Source organism: Alosa sapidissima, chromosome 19 (assembly GCF_018492685.1).
Source record: "Alosa sapidissima isolate fAloSap1 chromosome 19, fAloSap1.pri, whole genome shotgun sequence".
NCBI lineage: Eukaryota > Metazoa > Chordata > Actinopteri > Clupeiformes > Clupeidae > Alosa > Alosa sapidissima.
In genome coordinates this window covers 1744217-1766237 of record NC_055975.1, presented here as the reverse complement: position 1 = coordinate 1766237, position 22021 = coordinate 1744217, and the positions used below count along the sequence as shown (strand labels likewise).

The 22021-nt window shown below is 43.1% G+C and overlaps 1 protein-coding gene across 6 annotated transcripts in view; it reads right to left on the bottom strand.

Annotated features, from left to right (window-relative positions):
* Positions 1 to 22021, bottom strand: part of fsip1 (fibrous sheath interacting protein 1) — a 45029-nt gene that overhangs the window by 5828 nt on the left and 17180 nt on the right. For 4 of the 6 annotated variants that reach the window (XM_042071952.1, XM_042071951.1, XM_042071950.1 and 1 more), the window contains exon 10: positions 14915 to 15082. In XM_042071952.1, coding sequence (XP_041927886.1) covers positions 14915 to 15082 — 168 coding nt within the window. Of the gene's footprint in view, positions 1 to 7818; positions 7852 to 14914; positions 15083 to 22021 lie in introns of those variants that run through there. The other 2 variants (XM_042071957.1, XM_042071953.1) reach the window with 2 other exon arrangements.

Here is a 22021-nt window from a genome sequence, read left to right as displayed (position 1 = left end):
CAGCAGCAGCACCAGTAGTGATGGCGCCGTTGTGCACCCAGCGCACGTGACCCCCACACCAACAGCACCTCAACACCCACACACTGCCCTCTGCTCTGTCCCGTACTGAGGTTCCGGCTCTCTGAGGTCATCCCCTCCATCCCCCACCCCACCCCACCCCCTACAGGCACCCAGGTCTCAGTGTCAAGGGCTACTTTACCCTGGAGCATTGCTGCTCGTGTTACAAAGGTCACATAGTTATGTTCTTTTCTTATTATTATTCTCTTTCACTCTTTTCTCTCGATTTGTTCAGCCAGAGTAACCTGGGGGCCACTGGTCGTCGTAATAAAAGCAGGAATCCTTTTGAGCGCCGAGCGCAGATATGCATTTCACAGGGTGGGGGTTGGGTGTGCGTGTTCTGCAAGATGTCATATAATGCCCCTGTTGACAAGTTGATGTCCTCATGTCAGATTGTCCGCATGTTTTGAAGATGTTGGAAGGGAAAAATGGAGGAAGAAAACCAAACATTCTACCTTATGATCAAACCTATCACTATAGCCTCCTTGTGCTCCATTGTGGCCATTAGGTCATGCCCCCTTTTAGGGCATGCTCCTCAAGTTCAAGGGTGTGGCAACACTGCTTGCAATGAGATAGGGCAAAAAAAAGAACTTAACATGAGTTACAGACTTACACATGATCTTCCATGCATCCTGTAAAGTTTTTTATGGACTGACAGACATGACGTTTGGTTGACCGTGCTTTCTCAGCGCCATGTCCCGTGTGCCCTACAGTCATGCCCCATAAAGCATGAGGTTAAGTCTGACACACCAGTGTTGCCATTGGCCAGAGTCCACATTCTGGGCAGCCACCAATCAAGCCATCAAAGCTGCAAGGTTGCATGGGTTTCCTTAACTCCCGAAGCCCAAACATCGCCGACTTAAGTGATCCTGCATGACACTACTCTGTCTGTCGCGATTTCCAAAATATATCAGAGCCTCATAAAACCAACATGAGAGAAATTTTAGATTTAATTGTGGTCTGATGTTGTGTATAAAAAGAAATGATGTCAATTTCCCGGGATTGTGGCTTGCTATATCGGCATCACACTTACAGACTAATAACATATATCAGCTTTGGGTTGAGGCCGGGGAGCTTGTCAGAAATAGTACAAACTCTTGTTTTGGGTTTCTTTGGTCATATTGAGATGTGCTGAATGCCATTACGAAGGGGCTTTCATCTTGATTGAGGTGCCAGTCGGCTGGGCGGTCACCAAGCTCATGGCAGAACTGAGGCCCAAACTGCCCTCAGAGAGAGAAACAGACAGATGGACAGAAAGAGAGAGAGAGAGAGAGAGATGGAAAGAGAGTGAGATAGACAGACTGAGACAGTGAGGAAGAGTAACAGAGAGACAGAGAGAGATATTGAGAGTGAGATGGAGAGAGAGATGGAGTGAGAAAGTTAGAGAGAGTAACAGAGAGATGGAGATAGTGAGAGAGAGAGATGGAGTGAGAAAGTTAGAGAGAGTAACAGAGAGATGGAGATAGTGAGAGAGAGAGATGGAGTGAGAAAGTTAGAGAGAGTAACAGAGAGAGATGGAGTGAGAAAGTTAGAGAGAGTAACAGAGATGGAGATAGTGAGAGTGAGGGAGAGATGGAGTGAGAGAGTAACAGAGAGAGATGGAGATAGTGAGAATGAGGGAGAGGGAGAGAGTTACACTGAGACAGACAGAGAGGGAGAGAGAGGAAGAAAGACAGAGAGCTCTGTGCTGGACATTTATCAGAGCCATGTGTGCTGCCTGCCTGCCAGCCTGCCTGCCTGCCCTCCATTGGATTCCAGTGCGAGTGGCTGCCTCTGTGTATGAGTGGAAAAAAGGCAACCTAGTGTGAACTCTGGCTATCACATGAAGAATCTGTTATGAAATCATGGGGGCAGGTTGGCAGAGGGTAAAACATACACAGTCATACACACACACACACAAACTCAAAATCTGAATGTGTTATGTGGCTATACAAAAGACCACACACTAACTGAACACACACAAATATTCCCCAAATCCACATACATACCAGATGCATATACTCGCAGCACCAACATTCCTCCACAGTCATACATGCATGCATCCACACACCTGCACAGTACACAGTCCATAGCTGCCAACATTGAGCTGTGAAAATACAGGAGATGTCCCGTGTGTCTCACCCAAAATACAGGAACATTTCAACATTCATCCTTCTGTTGCTCTCCCTCTGCTAACAGCAGGAATTCAGACTACAAAACTGCTGCACTAACTAAACAAGGTGTGGAGTTCAGACTTTGCTTACAGATTTGCATCAAAATCATGCTCTCACAACAACCATCTTAAAATAGCGTAATATCATTCTCAGGTCGCCTTCAAGCAAGGAAAACAACGCTTTAATAACATCTGTTTTGCTGGAAGGGAAGGGGGTAGCAACAGGACAACAGTACAGACACGGACAGGTCCAGTGGCAGGGCTAATGTTATGAGATTGTTAAAATACAGGATATTTTACAGGAAAATCTAAAAAACGGGAAGACAGTGGGAAAAAAGTTAAAATATGTGAGAAACCCAGAAAAAACAGGACAAGCATGACACAGCCACACACTATGCTCCCTTGCTCTTTCCTTTATACTTCATGCAAACACACACACACACACATATCACAATGGGCTCCTTATTGCATTACATGCACAGGAGCGGAGTCTCCCCTCTGGTACCAAACTCACTGCTGCATTACCCAAATCTGCTTTCTCATCTGAGAACTCCATTGACAGACTTATGTTTCACTGACAAACAGGAGGCCCTTGCCAAATTCTCTGGATTCTGGGATGTGATGACTTCTCACACACACACACACACACACACACACACACACACACACACACACACACACACACACGCACACGCACTCACACAACCACTGTATGAGATTAAAAGATACAGGTCCATGCCTTCTTCCTGGGCCTTAGCTAGCCCCTGTGATATCCATAAAGGTAGAAAAGCATTTTCCAGAGAGAGAGAAAGAGAGCCCTCCAACAGGCAAACCTGTGACAGACCGCAAGAGTAATAGCCTCCTGCCATCAATCTTTGCTTTAGATCAACAGTTTGTTCACAAAACCTTTTAACGTTTTTCCCCACTGAAAATCTGTTGACAGGACTCAGACTAAACAATTCTTGTGGCATGTCTCTTTTTCTCGAGGCAAGGAAACATTTTCTTATAAACCTATCCATTCTTTTCATTCCTTTGAAAAAGAAAAAAACAGCATAAAAGTGCATAATGCTACATTCTTAGACAATATAAATGGGAATCAGGAATCTCGATGTAAAGAAAGGCCAAAAACCTTTAGCATTAAAGTGCACAATGCAAATGGGAAATATACTTCATATTGGAAACATCTATGAATAGTCTGTGTTAAAACATCTATGAACAGTCTGTGTTAATGTGTTACTGTACAGAGAGCCATAGCGAAAGTGAAAAAAGAGAGGGCTGAACAGAACTGAGTCAGTTAGAGAGACTCGCAGTGGGCTCCGCTGTGGCCTGTGACTCGCTCTGAGACAGTCGTGAGGCATCGACCCACACCTCCAGCAAGGTCAACCCAACCCTCAGCATCCAGACCACATGCGGAAAAAAGTACTGTTACACAATCTCAAACTAATCGCTCACAACACCCCAGACGTGTCTGTGTGTCTTTGTGTGTGTGTGTGTGTGTGTGTGTGTGTGTGTGGGGGGGGGGGGGGGGGGGGGGTTGTGCTTTGTCACCAGAACAATATTTTTTGCTTTACGATGTCTACAATCAGAACACCCAGGCAGGTCTCAGAAAGAGACAAGGTAGTCCTGGGTGTTTTGGATTGGATGTCTTGCTGATGGCTAAGATTAATCTATCAGTATTGGTAGCTGTTTTTTTGTCTTCAGTAGTCTTTCTTATTGATTCTTATTGATGGCTTGGTTGTTGTTGTTCTGTCATCCGTTGGTTAACAGTGCTGAGCCAGAGAGGAGACATGGCTCTCCTCTCCTCATAACTCATGGCTGGCTTTTTTGAGGCAGGATATATTGGATTGACCCGGCACACTGCAAAAAGCCCTCTGCCACCCAGGGGGGGTGGGGCAGCGGAGGGTTCTGCCTGGGATGCAGCCCGTCTGAGGTTTCTGAGCCTAGCATTATGGCCTCATTCACTACTAGCCACAGGGGTACAGTCCAGGACTCCCTGTAGTTAAAGCGCTTCGGCGGTCAGACAGTAAAACTAAATTTAACCCCCCGTGTCACTGTGAAGATTTTCGGGGAGTTTTTGAAAAAAGCTCAGGCCTCGGCACACACACATACACACAGATACACATTCAGACACACACACACGACATGAGCCGTTTCCATTCATGGAGCAGCGACCCAAAAACCTCGGCTACGGCAGATCCGGCGTCCGCCTTGACAGCCAATGAAAACAAATCCTCCGGGCTCTTCTCGATGCGAATACCTTCACGCGATGACATTGTTCCGTGCAGACGTGTGTTCTGAGGTTGGAAGCGTGCTTTGCATATTCGATTACAAATGATGGGTGCTGCACGGAGAGCCACAGTGGTTTCCACTGCAGTGTTTCATAACTGACAGACACACATTGGGACCAGAGACCAGAGGTCCTCTGGGGCAAAGCAACAGGAAGCCGCGTGTGGAACCGGAGACGGCTGATTGGTCAATGTGTTTTACAATTTAAATTTATGTTATTTGTCTGCTTTAAAGGAACCGTATGTAAGAAATGTATTTCAATTAATCATAAAATGGCCCTGATATGTCACTAGACATTAAGAAATCATGTTCATTTCAAATACTTATATCACTGACAACAGGAGTCCGGCCAGGATATTATCATTTAAAAAGTGAAGTTGCAGCCCTCAACTGATGTTGTTGTTGTGTTTTGTCATGGCATGTTTTGTTTTGGCCTGACCCTCCACCTATCTACTAATCACAGTCAGTAGTGTTTTGGCATCTGGGTTGGCAACCTCGAGTCAGGGGGGAGGGGGAGGGGATACACCGCTCTACAGTAATTTGTAATTAAAAGTGATTGCAGTACCAGTTTTGGCCACAATCTTACATATGGTTCCTTTAAGAAGGTTAGTGCATGCTGCCAAATAATGAATGGAGGTCAGAACTATCCCAAAGGGTTAATCTTTCAAAGTGGCTGGTGCAGAGCTAAAACACACAATACCACACACCAATAGACACAAACACACACAACTTACATTAACATATATCCATCTAAATAAAAGTCAAAAAAAGGCAAAACTTTTTCGAATCAATCACTATAAGTGACAAGAGACCTTTACTCTCCGTTTCTCCTCTCTCTCACACTCTCTTTCTGTACAGAGCCCTGGCAGATGCCTGCTGTTTTAATCAGTGGAGAAAGCTGAAGCCATCGATAACAACATCCTTAATCTCCTTGGATGCCCTCCTTTAAAGGAGAATTCCGGTGTGATATTGACCTAAAGTGTATCGAAACATGATACCGAGTGTGAACGTATGTCTCATAGCCCATCTCGGCTTGTCCCCTGCACTCCAAAATCTGGCGCTAGTTAGCCGATGCTACCAACATCTTTTTCAATAGTGGTGCTTCGGCATCGGGCTAGCCATGCAAATAAATCACTGTTTTACACCCATTTACGAGGCTCAATGTATCTCCACACTTCATTGGTAGACTGCCGAGGGCCCTGACATTTAAAACGAGACATTGAGAACTTTGAAAAAGCACTGGTAGTTTACTTACAAGACGATTTATACAGACAGTATCTTCACGAAGTTTAGCGTTTGCAGCCATCTTGAATTTAGTCATGATAAGTCAAGCAACGAGTAAGAATGAACAGCTATGATAAGGGATCAGATTCCAAAAATAATTCAGTGGAAATGCATGGATTCCAGTTGCTGCTACTGGAAGAAACTGGAATCCATGCATTTCCACTGAATTATTTTTGGAATCTGATCCCTTATCATACCTGTTCATTCTTACTCGTTGCTCGACTTATCGTGACTAAATTCAAGATGGCTGCAAACGTTAAACTTCGTGAAGATACTGTCTGTATAAATCGTCTTGTAAGTAAACTACCAGTGCTTTTTCAAAGTTCTCAATGTCTCGTTTTAAATGTCAGGGCCCTAGGAAGTCTACCAATGAAGTGTGGAGATACATTGAGCCTCGTAAATGGGTGTAAAACAGTGATTTATTTGCATGGCTAGCCCGATACCGAAGCACCACTACTGAAAAAGTTGTTGGTAGCATCGGCTAACTAGCGCCAGATTTTGGAGTGCAGGGGACAAGTCGAGATGGGCTATGAGACATACGTTCACACTCGGTATCATGTTTCAATACACTTTAGGTCAATATCACACCGGAATTCTCCTTTAAGGTGAGACGAGACAAGCCTCACTTTGGGGTTGCAGGGGAACTCTTGGGCCAGAAAGGCCAGTTGTGCAACACCACTCCCCCTTAATCAGTCACCCTCCACCCTGTCAGTGTCCAATATTTGTGCTGCAACGCCATCAGCATTCATAATGCTTCACAGATAAGTAGGCCATGCAACACCAGTCATTTGCCAAAAAAATAAAAATATAAGTACAGATATTATAAGCCACAGTTGATACATGAACACAGTGGTCTATTCGGCTGAAAGGCAGAACAATATTCTACAATGCCATAGTGACTCATATTCACCAGATTGACAACAAGTGCTTTTTGGAAGAGTGAGATGAACTTGCTTTCTTTCATCTTTAATGGCAGAGCTTGGCATCACCATCGTCCTGTGCTTGCCACTATCTTAGACATGCAAATCAAACAACAACAGGATGCAGTGGGGATGAGGAATGCTGCCAGAGCTGATTGGCTACCACAGGGCTTCCCATGTCCAGATGGCCAGCAGAGCACCAAGGCCGACAGACACACATCATCTGGAGTCTCTGGGATGCTCAGATCCAGGTCAGTGTCATATGGTAGTGATGTTAGGCTTCTACAGCCAGTTCTCTTCACATACTTCAGTGATTTATGCATGTCCCTCCTTACCACTTTAGTTGTATAAATAGGCATTTTCTGCAAACAACAACCAATAGTCATCTTGCTTTTTTGCTTTTTAAATTCTGCTTTTCGAATTCTTATTCACAAAGTTAAGCTCTATTGAGGTCATACAAGGTCACATCAGAGGACTCCATGAATTCCCCGTCAACTCTGTTTAATAATGTAATACTTAATACTAATGTACTTGCTGTTGGTCAATTCAGATGTTTGTTTAAGTACAAGTGTCTGGGGAATATCAATAAAAAAAAGCAAAAATGTGCATTGATGAACTGAACTGAAATGAATGGGACAATGGTATGTTTTTCTCAAAGGCAGCAAACATTATAGAAAAAGCACACGTGATCATAATCAGTGAGTGTGCACCCTGAGAAATGAACCTTGTGCTCTGCTAACCCAACTCCACCAGCGTGGCTGCAGGAACAGAGAGATTCTCTCAAAATAATGTTACTGTAAAAGTGTTCCCATTACGGCACTCTGAAATAGGTTCACTGAGGTCCACGGGAAGCTTCTTAAATGAGAAGTTGTTGGTGACAGTGCTGAAAATAGTGTTGGATTAAATTAAATTACCCTACTTTTACTGGACAATGTTTCATCGTTATCAGCTTCATATGTGACATTTTTTTCAGTTGGGTTGTCTAGACTTAAATTGAGGCTTTATTTGTGAGTGTGTTGGCTTTATTTGTGTGTGTGTTGGCAACCTCTTTGTTTGTATCAGTGCTGTGGTCTTCATGGTGATCTCAACAACAATATCCCTGCTGAATGAGCATGACTTTATGCTTTAGGGTTGTTAAGAAGACAAGCCAACCTGCAGAGAGAACAGGGATGAACTGTGCATTGTGTCTGAGCTAAGGGAGAGTGAGACTGGAAAACAAAGCCTTTACAACATTTGCAAAATAGAAATGCTGATAAAGAATGCCCATCTTCCCTCCCCAGTGAAAATGTTTTTGTTACAACTGCAAGGGTCTGCAAGGAGACTACACCAGAAATGGCTTCATGGTATAATCAGAGGCTTGACTCTTTTTTGTTTTTTTGAAAGTTGTGGGAGCCACATCTAAAATAAAAATAATGTTCCTTAATGGTCTGCTAAAGAAAGCAGAGAAAATATAGCTTTTTAAATGGGCCTATGCATGATGAAATGGCCCATGGTGTCTGAATGCTTTTGTGTTGGACACTTGGCAACAGGGCTTTCTGTGAGGGTGTAGGCCTACTGATGTCTGCCTTAGTTCCCTTCAGCTGCTTGAGGTCACTGGGTTTGATAGGGCTTAACAGCTGAAGTTCGCAACCTCTACCTCCAGTGTACACACTACATGAGTCCAAAGCAATGCCATTTGGCATGTAATTAAATCAATTCAGCTTTATAGTCCATCCTTGGCATTAAAAGAGAATTCCGGTGTGATATTGACCTAAAGTGTATTGAAACATGATACCGAGTGTGAACGTATGTCTCATAGCCCATCTCGGCTTGTCCCCTGCACTCCAAAATCTGGCGCTAGTTAGCCGATGCTACCAACAGCTTTTTCAAAGTGGTGCTTCGGCATCGGGCTAGCCATGCAAATAAATCATGGCTTTGTGCTCACCAGACATCACACATGCACAACAACATGCAATGTCTAAACAAAATTATATATGAACCCTTAACAAATGCATGTCTGCAATACATGCAGGTCATACACAAACATGGACTTTTCTTTGTATTTTAGTCAGTTTGTGTGTATCTATGCTTGTGTGTGTGTGTGTGTGTGTGTAGCTCCACGTGCTGTATATGGCTCCCTTTGGATTACTCGCTCACGTTCTGGCTCTAGCTGTGGCCCTAGCTAGGTTCCATGCTGACAGCCCAAAACTACACCATAATATATCACAGGATGAGAACAAACGGCACAGAGTTGAACTGCTTTAGGAGGTCATCCAAAAGCGGCCTTTCCAAATACTAGTACTTTTGAAAAGTTCAAAATAGACCCTTTTCAGATCAATTTTCACACATCATTGACCACAGTAGCTTTCCCTCAAGACCCTCTTAGCTACCCAACATAGTCCCCCACTACACACAAACACACACACACACACACACACACACACACACACACACACACAGACACACACACAAACAAACTTGTTCTATGCTTGCATGTTTGATAATTCACATGCTGCGTTTTCGTTTTCATGTGTTTAATGTGACTTGGACAGACCAAGCACTTGACCAAGCTGCCTTCCCAACCAAGCATTGTTATTAATTTTCAGTGTGGAACGATGTCTTAAATGACGTTTAATTAAAAAGTGTTTCATTCGTCCCGGTTCTCCCCACTATATGTTTCATAATTTCAGGAGTGTGGACAATCTCTAAGCCACATCATAGCCTCTCATCAGTCTCATACATCCATCCATAAAGGGGGAAGAAATGATTAAAATCAAAGTTTAAAAGTACCTTGTTCGTCTATCAGCTTCGATCACTTCCACTATCATGTAGTCAAGTTGTTAACGCTAGTATAACATTACGGCCTATGAAGGTAAACAAATCTTGATTAAAATGGGTCAAAGTATTTATCGGTCTCGTAAGTAGGGCTGGGCGATATGGACCAAAACTGATATCCCGATATTTTGGGGCTGATTGGCGATATACGATATCGATACGATATTGATATTTCAAACAGAAAAAGCGAAGTGCTTCATATATTCACTCAACACAACAATTATGACAACACAGCCGGTTTTAATTATATTCATTTCAGACTGCTCTAACAGAGCTGTGCAAAAAGGTGTAAACAATAACCAATAGGCATACAGTTGCTCTGAGGGCTGTGCAAATAACAATATTCGGTCGACCCTGATTGGCAACACAGGCCTACAGCTTTACAATAAAGGTAACACAAAACATAGGCTACCGTTAAAAGCCAATATAATAAACCAATTGACATACAGATAGAGCTGTGCAAATAAGAAAAAAGTATGCTACACAGCACATACCTGTTTGTAAATATTTAAAGGTCCAGTATGTAGGAAATAATGGAAAATAAACTGTAACCATTCCAAAAATGATCACCATATGTTGTCAGAGAGTAAGGAAACACGATGAATTGAAGTAATGGCTTATTTGACAACATTACTCTAACCCGTAAAACCCCGTAAAACCCATGAAAAAATGAGTTACGGGGCGGAATGTCTTGGAATTTTCGTTTATGTTTTGAACGATTCATTCTAGAATAGCGTATTAATAATGGGCTAGCGCGTCCTCCTATTTGGGTTGCCAAATTAGCAAAGGCCAACTGTCAACAGCTGTCAGTTGTAGTCATGAACGCCTACGAGAGGCAGGCAAATTTCCAAAATTTAAACAAGAAACAAATTAAGTGGACATCGGAGGAGCTTCCTGAGATGGTGACGTCTTTGTCAAACGAAAAATATCAAGTCTGACGCAGAGCTGGCCATATTTCTCCACAACAGGTAGCCTAGGCTAAACTTTATATGCATCGCTAACTTGAGCTAAATATGTTACGTTGGTTAGAGAGGTATTTTTTCACTGTTTCCGTAATGTGTAGCTAGGTCATGGTTGGAGAAACGTTAAAGCAGCTGCAGGTCAACTAACGTTAGCTAAGTCTTAATTACATCTGGCAACCCAGAAGAGGCTCGCGTCTGGTAGTCTTGAGAACGTTCACCAGTGTTTTGATTTTGGTCTGCAGAACGTTCGGTAACAATCCTACAAATCGCACCTTTAACTGCACAAGGAGTAAGTAGGGCTGGGCGATATGGACCAAAACTGATATCCCAATATATTTTGGAGCTGATTGGCGATATATGATATATATATCGATATTTTAAACAGAAAGAGCTAAATGTTTCGTATTCACTCAACCAGCTTTAATTATAATGATTTCAGACTGCTCTAACACAGCTGTGCAAAAAAGTGTAAACAATAACATAGGCCTACAATAGGCATAGGCTACAGTTGCTCTGATAAAGCTGTGCAAATAACAAAAGACCAAAAGTTGACCCTGACTGACAACGCAGGCCTACATTGTACTGCACAATGCAATATTTTGGGCACAAAAATATTGAAAAACCTGCAGTTTTGTCACACAATGCAGTTTTTTTACCCGTGAGGGTTTGATAGGGCCTAGATGACAAGCAAATGTAGCCTATGATGGCCTAGACATGTTGCTATCAACAACAAAAATAGTTACAAACAATTAGGCTACTTAAACAACGTAACTGAGTCACTCATCAAGAGTGTGATAGACGCTACCGTCGTTTTGTATGCGTTCATTTTTGCATGTTCCGGTAAGAAAAATCCCTATGCACGATTGAATGGGGTTTCAGGAATCATAGAAAAATGATGCCCCTAACTGCTCGCGCGTCGCCACGTGCATATCCTCTTAATAAAATCAGCGTGTAGGTTGTCTCCCTGAGGACTTTAGATCTGCTACTGTATATCGCTAAACGCAAGCATTCATCAGTGTATTTAAATTAGCTAGGCTATGTACCAAACATGACATTTTACCGTGAGTCGAAGAGCTGTAAACAGTGTTAAATCTGCGTGTAAAAAACAGCTCCAGTGGAATTTTGATTTCACAACGAGAATTCTCGGTCTAGCCGTTGATGTGCCGACGGAATAGGCATCAGCACCAACCTCTGATCAAGGTAAACAAAATCTGACTCAGTGTCCGTCATGTTTGAAAGTTTGTAGTGCTGCAAGGGAGAACGTGCACACGCAGGGGCGCAGTTGAGCAGAGCTGCGGCTATCTGAATGGTCTGAACACAGAAGAGCAAGTGGCTTTGATAAAATGGCCCATTATTTGACATAATACCGGTATTACGATATTGTCTCAACTACATCGTTTTCAAAAATATATCGGTCGTAGTCGTAATACCGATATATCGCCCAGCCCTACTCGTAAGGTAAACTAATCCACTCCTCCATTCTCTCGCGTCCCATTCTCCCCCCACCTCGCCTACGTCACTTCTCACGCTCACGTCTGGATGTACGAAGACTGACTTGAACGTGAGAATGTGCGGTCCTCCACGCAAACTTCATGTCTGGCGTACGCACATTTCCAATGTGTATCGTCAGTTGGCGACACTTAGAGGCAATGCAGCGCAACAACATTAGGTGATCGTGAGTCTAGGCCTTTTATTGAGGAGCATCTCGCTGAAGGCGGGGCTTGACATCAAGCCCAGCCCACATCCAAGTCAGCCATGTTTTTTTGTATTACGTCACTCAGTTTAAAATTGCTGGCAGCGAGAGGGAGCCAGGGAGGCAGTCAGCACTCAGCAGAGAGAGAGCCAGGACTCGCAACAAGACTGAGCGAGCTGCTACATTCTACAAACCAGCAACTTACTGCAAAACACGTTTTATTGTGTAATTCAACACGTAAACTGTGGATTCAAACCAGTGCAACAACTCGCAACAGCACCAACAGTTTCGATAAGAACGCCGTTGTCACAGTACTTGTTCGTCAGATAGGAACTAGCTAGCTGGCTAGCTAGCCAGCAAAGTTAACCACCCAGATGGCAAGAGGCTGGCGGCGGCCCACCGGTTTCGCTGCCGCCGGCGGACCGCTGAGTTTTTGCACATCTGTTCTACAGCGGTCCGCTGGGCAAACGAGCCGCAGCTTTGACAACCTTTTCTTTATTAATTTATACGGCAGACTGCCGGTGGCCTAACGTTACCATCGCGGGTTGCCGACAAGTAGCCATCTACCGGTGGTCCGATATCTGCTTGCTATCTGGGCAGTAGGCTAGCCATATTTGAGATGAGGATATGTCTACCTTGATCTATCCGGTTAACGTTACACAATACATGCTTCTGGTTCACCCGACCAGCAAAATCGCCCCTTTGTACGCTACATTTGGTTGTAATGGAGAATTCTTGCTGTTCAGCCGATAGTCCATGATAATGAAACAACACACCATTATACTTTTGCGGGCTAAATTAAATCAAATATGTCTCGTTTTCCATTTGAACACATTCTCATCAATATTTAAAATGACCAATTACGGAAATCAAATGAAGTACACGAACCCAATTACAGTAACTAGCCTAGGCTACATGAAAAATTCACTGTTGTTGCATGAAATGTAATTTGTGCTTAGCCTACATCATCAGTTTATATCATCTAATATGAAACAATATACTATATAATTCGCTACCTGGCTGTCGGTAGCATAGGTCGGTAGTAAAGCCAAAGCGTATGGGGAGTGACGTAGGCAAAGAAAACATGGCTGAGTTGGATGTGGGCGGGACTTGATGTCAACATTTGTAAAACCGAAAATTTCATTTGTGAAATGTGATTCTGTGGATCACCAGCACACGCATTCTTCGCTTTCCAAAGTTAAGTGTTTTTGAGACGTTCTTCGCATGAAAGTCGCACAAATCCACACGTGAAAAAAATCACAGCCATGTTGTCATTCGGTAACAATCCTACAAATCGCACCTTTAACTGCACAAGGAGTAAGTAGGGCTGGGCGATATGGACCAAAACTGATATCCCAATATATTTTGGAGCTGATTGGCGATATATGATATATATATCGATATTTTAAACAGAAAGAGCTAAATGTTTCGTATTCACTCAACCAGCTTTAATTATAATGATTTCAGACTGCTCTAACACAGCTGTGCAAAAAAGTGTAAACAATAACATAGGCCTACAATAGGCATAGGCTACAGTTGCTCTGATAAAGCTGTGCAAATAACAAAAGACCAAAAGTTGACCCTGACTGACAACGCAGGCCTACATTGTACTGCACAATGCAATATTTTGGGCACAAAAATATTGAAAAACCTGCAGTTTTGTCACACAATGCAATGTCAAACTTTTGGTCTTTTGTTATTTGCACAGCTTTATCAGAGCAACTGTAGCCTATGCCTATTGTAGGCCTATGTTATTGTTTACACTTTTTTGCACAGCTGTGTTAGAGCAGTCTGAAATCATTATAATTAAAGCTGGTTGAGTGAATACGAAACATTTAGCTCTTTCTGTTTAAAAGTCGCACAAATCCACACGTGAAAAAAATCATATTTGTAACTTGTAAATTTGTTTTCACAATTGTAGATGTGTATTTGTAAATTGTAAAACTGAAAATTGCCTTTGTGAAATCTAATTTTGCATTTGTGGATCACCAGCACACGCAGTTTTCGTTTTTCGCATTTGTGGATCAGCACACATGTTTTTGAGACAATCTTTGCGGCAGAGAAGCCACCCAGATCCACAAGTAGCCTGCTGACACTTTCTAATCCAGTAGATGGCAGTGTTGTTCTATGGGACTCATAACACACAGAGCTAGCAAACCTAGTTCTTAAATCTAATAAGTTATGCCTTTTACAACAAGCTTTTTGATGGAAAAGTAGTGTTTAATTTCCATAATCTTTGTTTAGTGAATGCATAAAACCGTCAGTTTGTAAGCGAAATCAAGAATTATGATCTTTGAGTTTTTTGATCTTTGAGAAGTGGCCTTCTAGTTAGCATATTAAAATGAGTGTGATTGAGGGAGGAGAGAGGGTGGAGTGTAATGCTCGTGCATGTACACTTCATTTCACGTTAATTGGGATGTACAAAGAAAAGCTGCGTGGAATGCTGCCGCTACTTTTCAGGTTTGCACATACGCAATGTTTTAGTATGAAATCCACACAAGTCTTTGTACATGAGACCCCTGATGCTTTCACTTTTTGCATGGAATTTTGGAATGATATTATATACATTGTACAATGGAGATTTAGTCCACAATGTACACAAGCTGTATGTATGTATGTATGTATGTAGGTACACTTATATAATAACACATGCACATAAACTGTGTGCCTCTGTAAAGTCCCGTGTGTGTATGTGTATGTGTGTGTGTGTTGTAGTGTTTCCCATGCTGGGTGACTGCAGACTCACACTCTCAGTCTGGCTGCGCTCCATGGCGTCCAGCTGTTGCTGGATGTCCCTCAGACGCGCCTCCTGCTCTCTGGTCTCCCTCATGGCCCGCAGGGCCCTCTCCCCGAGAGGAGTTTCCTCCGCCGCCAACGACAGCCCCACCTCCATGACCTGACATGGACAAGAGCACTGTGTGTGTGTCAGGAATTCACACAGCTCACACACATACACACACACATAGACACAGCTAACATAAAGAATACACTAAGATATACTGTATACACTTGCACCAATACACACACAGAAAAGCCAACACCACTTTTAAACACACACACACATCCAGACGCAGCCAGACAAAGCAAGCATAAAGCTCACTCAGATACATCCTATACATCCTCTCCAATATTCACAATTACATTTACATTTATTCCTTTAGCATATACGCTTCTATCCAAAGCGACAATTATATTACAAGGGCCATTGTCCCCAGAGCAACTTGGAGTTAAGTGCCTTGCTCAAGGACTCCATCATATGTAAAGAAGCCCTGCATGGTGTAATTATGCCAATTGGATGATGCGAATCCAAACCACCCCCCCCCCCCCCCACACACACACACACACACCAATGAAAACAGTCATTAAAGCATCTGCTGACAGCTCCAGCGTCTCTCATCTCATCTGTGTCCCACACATGCCTTGCCGCTGCTCCATCACATACTCCCGTTTGGCCTGGTGTGTGTGTGTGTGTGGGGGGGGTTAGGGGGGGGGATGGGGATGCCAAGAGGCTGGAAGGGAGGCCACGAGGGGCCTAAAAGCACAGACTCAAGCTGGGCCTCAGATAAATAAGAACTTTATGGTATCCGCATGTACTGTAATGGAGGATGACCTCTGGAAGATGTACCGAGTGGTATGTGTGTGTGTGTGTGTGCACGTGTAGGGGCTGACGTAGTGTCACATAGACTGAGAGAACTGGCCAGTGGCCAGTATCCAAGCCAAATGTTCTGGTGTATGTGGGTCAGGGGGAGAGAGGTGAATCATGTCTGAAGGCACAACTTTCTTACTCTTTTCCAGTATCTTCTGTTTCTTTCTCTCTCACTCACTTTGTTTCCCTCCTTGCTTTCTCCTCTACTGTGTATGTTCTTCTCACTCTCTTGGTCACTCATATTTTTATCCTCTCTACTCTCTCTCTTAATCCCTACTCACCCTCACTTTTTCACTCCCATCTCTCCCTCCATCTCTCAAGTAGCCCAAAGCCAAAGACAGGAGCCTCTCCTAATTCCATGTAGATCAAAGCCCCAGTCAGACTCTTTGTCTGCTCACCTTCATTTTCTCCCCTCATAACCTGTTTCCACACAAGCCTGGAGGCTACTGATGCTGCAGGCTATGGCAGACAGAGGGAGAGAATGAGAGGGAATGGGAGAGAACGAGAGAGCTTTGTTTTGCCTTCTTTTCATGTGCTTGTTGGCTGACCCCTGTCCATCCAGGTTGTGTGTTTGTCTGTGCTGGAGCCGTGGTGGCCGAAACTGCTCTCTGTTCTTGGCCTAACGCTTTGTGTCGTTTTTTCTTTTTTTTTTTTAAAGGATTTGCTCATTTTCTGGCAATTCTCCAATAAGGATAAACAGTGTTTTTTTTCCTCTTTTTTTGATGTGAGGAGATTGCAGGCTTGCAGGTTGTGGTCTGGATGGCAAATTTATGTTAATGTTCAACCAGTGTCTTGAGTGAGTGGATGATAAAAAAGTTTAACAAAATGACTGGTTGCTGTCTTAAAACTGCATGCTAACAAACACACACACACACACACAGTCTAAAACAGGTAAAACAATCACTCTTACAACCCAACATAAATGTGAATACACAGAAATCTATGTTCCCTCACCACTGTGCCACCTTGCCCATAAAAGCATTCACATGGCCAGAGGCAGTGTTGACAAGCTAAATTTAAAACTTCATTTCAAGTCATGTCAGTCAAGGCCAGATTTCAGTTGCAGTCCAACTTTCCAAAGTCTCACGTAAGATCGTGTTGCAGCGGTTTACTTAAGGGAGAAAGCACAGTGTTAAAAAGAGAGAAAAATAAATGCAGCAGTCTCACTTTACTACCATCTTCACACCACTAATTACATGTCTTTGAAAAATGATAATATTTTTCATATTGAGACTACAGTCCGTTTTAGCTCCTGGTTACAACTTAATTCTGTGGCAGAGTGGAAGACGGTAAACAAACAATCGCTTTCTCATATCATGTCTTCATAACTAAAATGACCTTCACAATGCATCTGTTAAGCATTACCAGGTTGTTCTATGCAGCAGTTCTATTAGTGTGGTTCATGCATTGTCCTAGTTCTTTGAGTGTGAGGATGGCACTTCCATGCTGTTATCTCATACTCTGTGCTGAAATTCTTTGTAGTAGAAGGAGGAAAAGAGATGTCAGGCCTTGACCTAAATAGATTGCAAACCAAGTGATCTCTATTACTCGCTCTACCCCACGGATCCATGGCCTGGTATCTGATTTTTATTAAGTTAGAATTTGAAAGTGTGATAACTGAAACATAAGAGCACTTCAAAATGTGCGGCAAAGGGGGTCTGCCACTCCTGATTGTCTGAACATGAGCCAGCAAACCACTGAATTGCGCCTTCACTCAGCACGCAGTCAAACTCTTTAAAACCATTTCAATACGCAAAAAAGTAGGTCAGCTGATCCAGGAGAGCCAAGACCAACACCAATAACTTTGTTTGAGATGTCAAACGTCAAAACATATTAGTCTCTCTTACACGGGGTACAAAAACACCGGCAAAGATGATCTTGGTACAAACCAGGGCAGCTTCTAAGTGATGTCACAGACACAAATTCTTGGCCTTCTGTTTCCGACACATTTGATGTGCTTTAACGGAGGACTCCCTACCAAGGACAGGCCAATATCCAATCATACAAATCCTTACAACTAGAGCATTTATGTGAAATGCAATTCTGAGCCATTTAACAAGCAGATGTAATGTAATCTTGAAACACCTTTGGGAAACCAGGCAACAAGTTTTTCACCATACAGATGGAATTAACATATAATATGAGGTATCGACTGACCATTCCCCTCTTAACATGCAGCTTGTCCAAAAACACCTTTTTCAATTACTTGTACACAGTCTGGTCGGACACTTACCTCACAAGAAATTAGGTTCAGAGTAGGCCTTTAGGTTAACATCATTCTCTGCTTTGTGCTTTCAGAGTTTTCAGGGTTGGGAATTGCAGTAAGGTTTTTTTTTATTTAATCAAAGAAAAAGAGCGGAAGAAGAAAAATGGACTGATCCAATGTGGGTCCCAGCTGTCTCTCTCTTTGCCAGAAACAACAGCCGGGTCTTTATTGCCTCAGTCACAGCAGCAAATACATTCACCGGACCGAACCAAAAAAAAAAAAGAAAAAACATAATTAGGTCAAATTTGTGCTAGCTCTACTTCATCCCGTCTTTTGAATGCTCTGTCTCATGAAGAGTGCTAGTCTCAAGATAGTCATGATGTAGCAAACTTTTGGTATGCGCTCAGATTTACAAGGCTTCTTCAGCTAGAGGGCTAGCCAGGGGGAACTCAGAATCAGGTTAAAATAACAGTTTACAAGACAAAAAAGAATGGCATCGCACCATACAGCCCCGGTGAAAGTATTACTGAGGACAAATGTTCAGTTTACTGCTGGTCCTCTGTGGGATTTCACATTGATCACTTCATCAGCTTGCCAGTCGATGACAAGCTAACAGCTAAAACCACACAGCACCAATTTAGGTCAGCCAAAAACTTTCATTAGAATTGAACAGGACACACACACACACACGGCAAACTTAGACACATGCTAACACTCTGTAGCCTGGCTTTGCTGTCTACGTACTTTCGTTCAATTTATTTTCGCTTCAGTACTGACGGTGCGTTCATGCGCATGGGAAAAACATTTTTCCCAGAAATAATGTTATCGTTCATGTCACTTCATGTGGAAATAATAGTGCCTTCATGCCGGCCGTAAACTCGGAGGACCCGACCTCCAAAAAAAGTATGCGTCAGCATAACAATGACATTGAAATCTGTATTTTTTTTAAGATGGTGCTGAGGGGGAGTAATGGAGCATACACTGAAAATAAAAGAGGGCCTAAAATTTAACCTTGGGGGACACCACACTTAATAAGAGCAGAGGATGAAAGTTCTGTCACTCAAATAGTATGAGAACCACTTTAACATTGGGCCCTACAAAGCAACTTCATCATCTTTTTAAAAGGATGACGTGATCGAAGGGGGAGGCAAAGATAATACACACTGCTGAGTATTATTTTTAAAGGTGCTTATTTGTTCTAAAAAGCCTTTCAAAAATGTCAATGACGTCATTCATTAGCAGAATGCTAGCGTGTTATGGGCAACTACGACCCAACCTGCAAGAAATCGAAAAGGACATAAGTACTCGTTCATTCAACTTTCGACCTATAATCCATATTGAACTTCCAGAAACAACAATAAAATCTGCCATTTTTCAACAACAATCAGGTGAAAGAGACAAATTTAGCTGTCTAGCTCCACAGACAGCTAATAGACATTGGGGCAGCCGTGGCCTACTGGTTAGCGCTTCAGACCTGGAACCGGAACCCCGACCAGTAGGCACGGCTGAAGTGCCCTTGAGCAAGGCACCTAACCCCTCACTGCTCCCCGAGCGCCGCTGTTGTTGCAGGCAGCTCACTGCGCCGGGATTAGTGTGTGCTTCACCTCACTGTGTGTTCACTGTGTGTTGAGTGTGTTTCACTAAGTCATGGATTGGGATAAATGCAGAGACCAAATTTCCCTCACGGGATCAAAAGAGTATATATACTTTTACTAGACTTCCATTCATTTTGCTCTCGTCACCCACGATCATCCCTAGTGGAACTCATGCAACCAAAGTGGAATGCAACCAAATTCGCTACAATGGGGCTTAATAGGGAATGAACAGGTTCTCTGTAGACAGGCTCTGATGCTAGCTTGCTTGGTGGTGCAGAGAAACTTCTCTGTATGACGAAAGGCCTGTTGTTAGTGAACTCACTAACTCGGTTCAAAGGAACTCCAATGATTTTAAACTTCAAACAAGTGTCCATCCACCAGGAAGAAGAAGTTTGCCAATGAAGCCAGGCCAGATTCTTTGCCGAAGAGGAGCTTATTCAAGAGTATGGTTTACGAGGCTAAACAATCTGTATATGTATCTGTATTATGAAGTCAAGAAGAGGCTAGTACTCAACCAATGTCCAACATGAGTGTATGTTGCCCACCACCGTGTTCTCACTCACACACGGGTATGTTTGCATGTCTGTTTGTCAATCAGTCCATTTTCTTCCAGGATTCCTGGAGAGCACTTGCATTGGATTTGAAATGTTCTGATAGACTTCAATGAGGATATGCATTGGTATCCAAATACATACAGTGTCCCACACAGAAGTAGATTATCTAGGCTATCTTTAGCAAAGGGGAAATCCGTGGCTAGAGAGCAGAAGAAACACTACATTTATGCATCTATTCTACATTTCCAGTCTGTGGCAGTGCCGTGCATAACCGTAGGAGCCATTACTTGTTTCTGCTTTAAAGTGGTCAACGTCAGGCTAAACATAGAGGGTGTTGGTTTTGTCGGAAAGTCACTGAGCACAACAGGGAACATTTAGATGCAGTATAGATGTTGGACTACATACAGCTATACTGATGCACGTGCAAGAGTGGCCCTTTTTACCGCTGGGTCCTGGCTAAAGAAGGCAGAGAAAGAGAGACTTTGATTTTAAGCATTTTAGGTTTGGTTTATTGGAACAAATCCTACTCCAATCCAATCCAGTTCAAAATCTAGCTCTGGGCAATTCCACGCAAAACTGTCACGTCCATAATGGCAACTAAAAGCCATGGTATTTGTATAATGCGAATAATTATGTGAAAAGTTTTTCATGTAAGTTATACAACAAAGAAGAGTGAATGCTCAGATTTCAAGTAATCATCATTCACATCATACCATACCATGGTACTGTGTTGGCGTTATGGAAGTGACAGTTTTGGTGGAATTGCCCTTGAAGTATTTGAAGTTACTGGTTTACCAAACACAAACATTTAGACATGCCTAAAAACAAGACATACTGTACAAGCAAAATGAAAAGTGAGAGAGAAAGAAAGAGAGAGAGAGAGAGAGCTGAGTGAGTCAGCCTATAAGTGAGCCAGTCCATCCGTCATTAAGCTTCCCTGCAACCTTCTTCCAGCTCTCTATCTTTCTCTCTCTATCTTTCTCTCTCACTTTCTCTTCTCTTTATTTTCTCTCCTGCTCTCTCTCGGTTAGTGCCACGTGGACCGTGGACCTTGGCCAGGCCCTCTCCACAAGCAGCCCCACAGCTCGCGGTGCTATTAAAGCTCTGTGGTGGACCGCACTGCAGCACCGGAGTTCAGGATCTCTCGCTCTCTCTGCAGTCCTCTGGCTCATAGCCCAGCAGGCTAACGCCCTCCCAGGCCGGAGCTCGAGCTCAGTCCCCAGGCCCACAGCCCTGGCTCACGGGCCAACCTGCGGCCTGCTCTGAGCCTTTCACAGCTTCTAAAAGAAGAGTGTGAGAACCATTCCTTGGCTTTCTCAAATCAACACCTGCATGAGCCTATTCCCCCTAACACCTAAAGGGTCACCGGGCAGCATAAGCTATAAGATAATACCCCATCAAGGTCAGCAAACCTTAATTCACTGCAGTCGTTTCTGAGGTGAAACTCAGAGTAGACATCACAAACTGTCCAGATGTTTCTGAGAAAACTGTGGGGTGGGATGATCAGAGCACAACAGAAACCTATTGGTTCTGTTTCTTTTGGTTTTCTATATATTTTTTTCCTTTTTGTTCTCACAGAACACAAAAGTTAATATTTTACAAGGCCAGGTTGGATCACTCACAGATGATGTCCTGATTGCAGCACATTCTTGAGGTATTAGAAGATAAACTCATGGGTCATCTGGACCTTGTAGTCCCGTTCCTGGGACTGAGGGTGGTCTGGATCAGCATGTCTGTTCTTTTACAGATCTAAACCGTATGGTGGAGATACTACCCAAAATATATCACACACACACACACACACACTATTGTTTCCATGGCTGTTGATAAGGTTACCATCTGCTCATAAAAT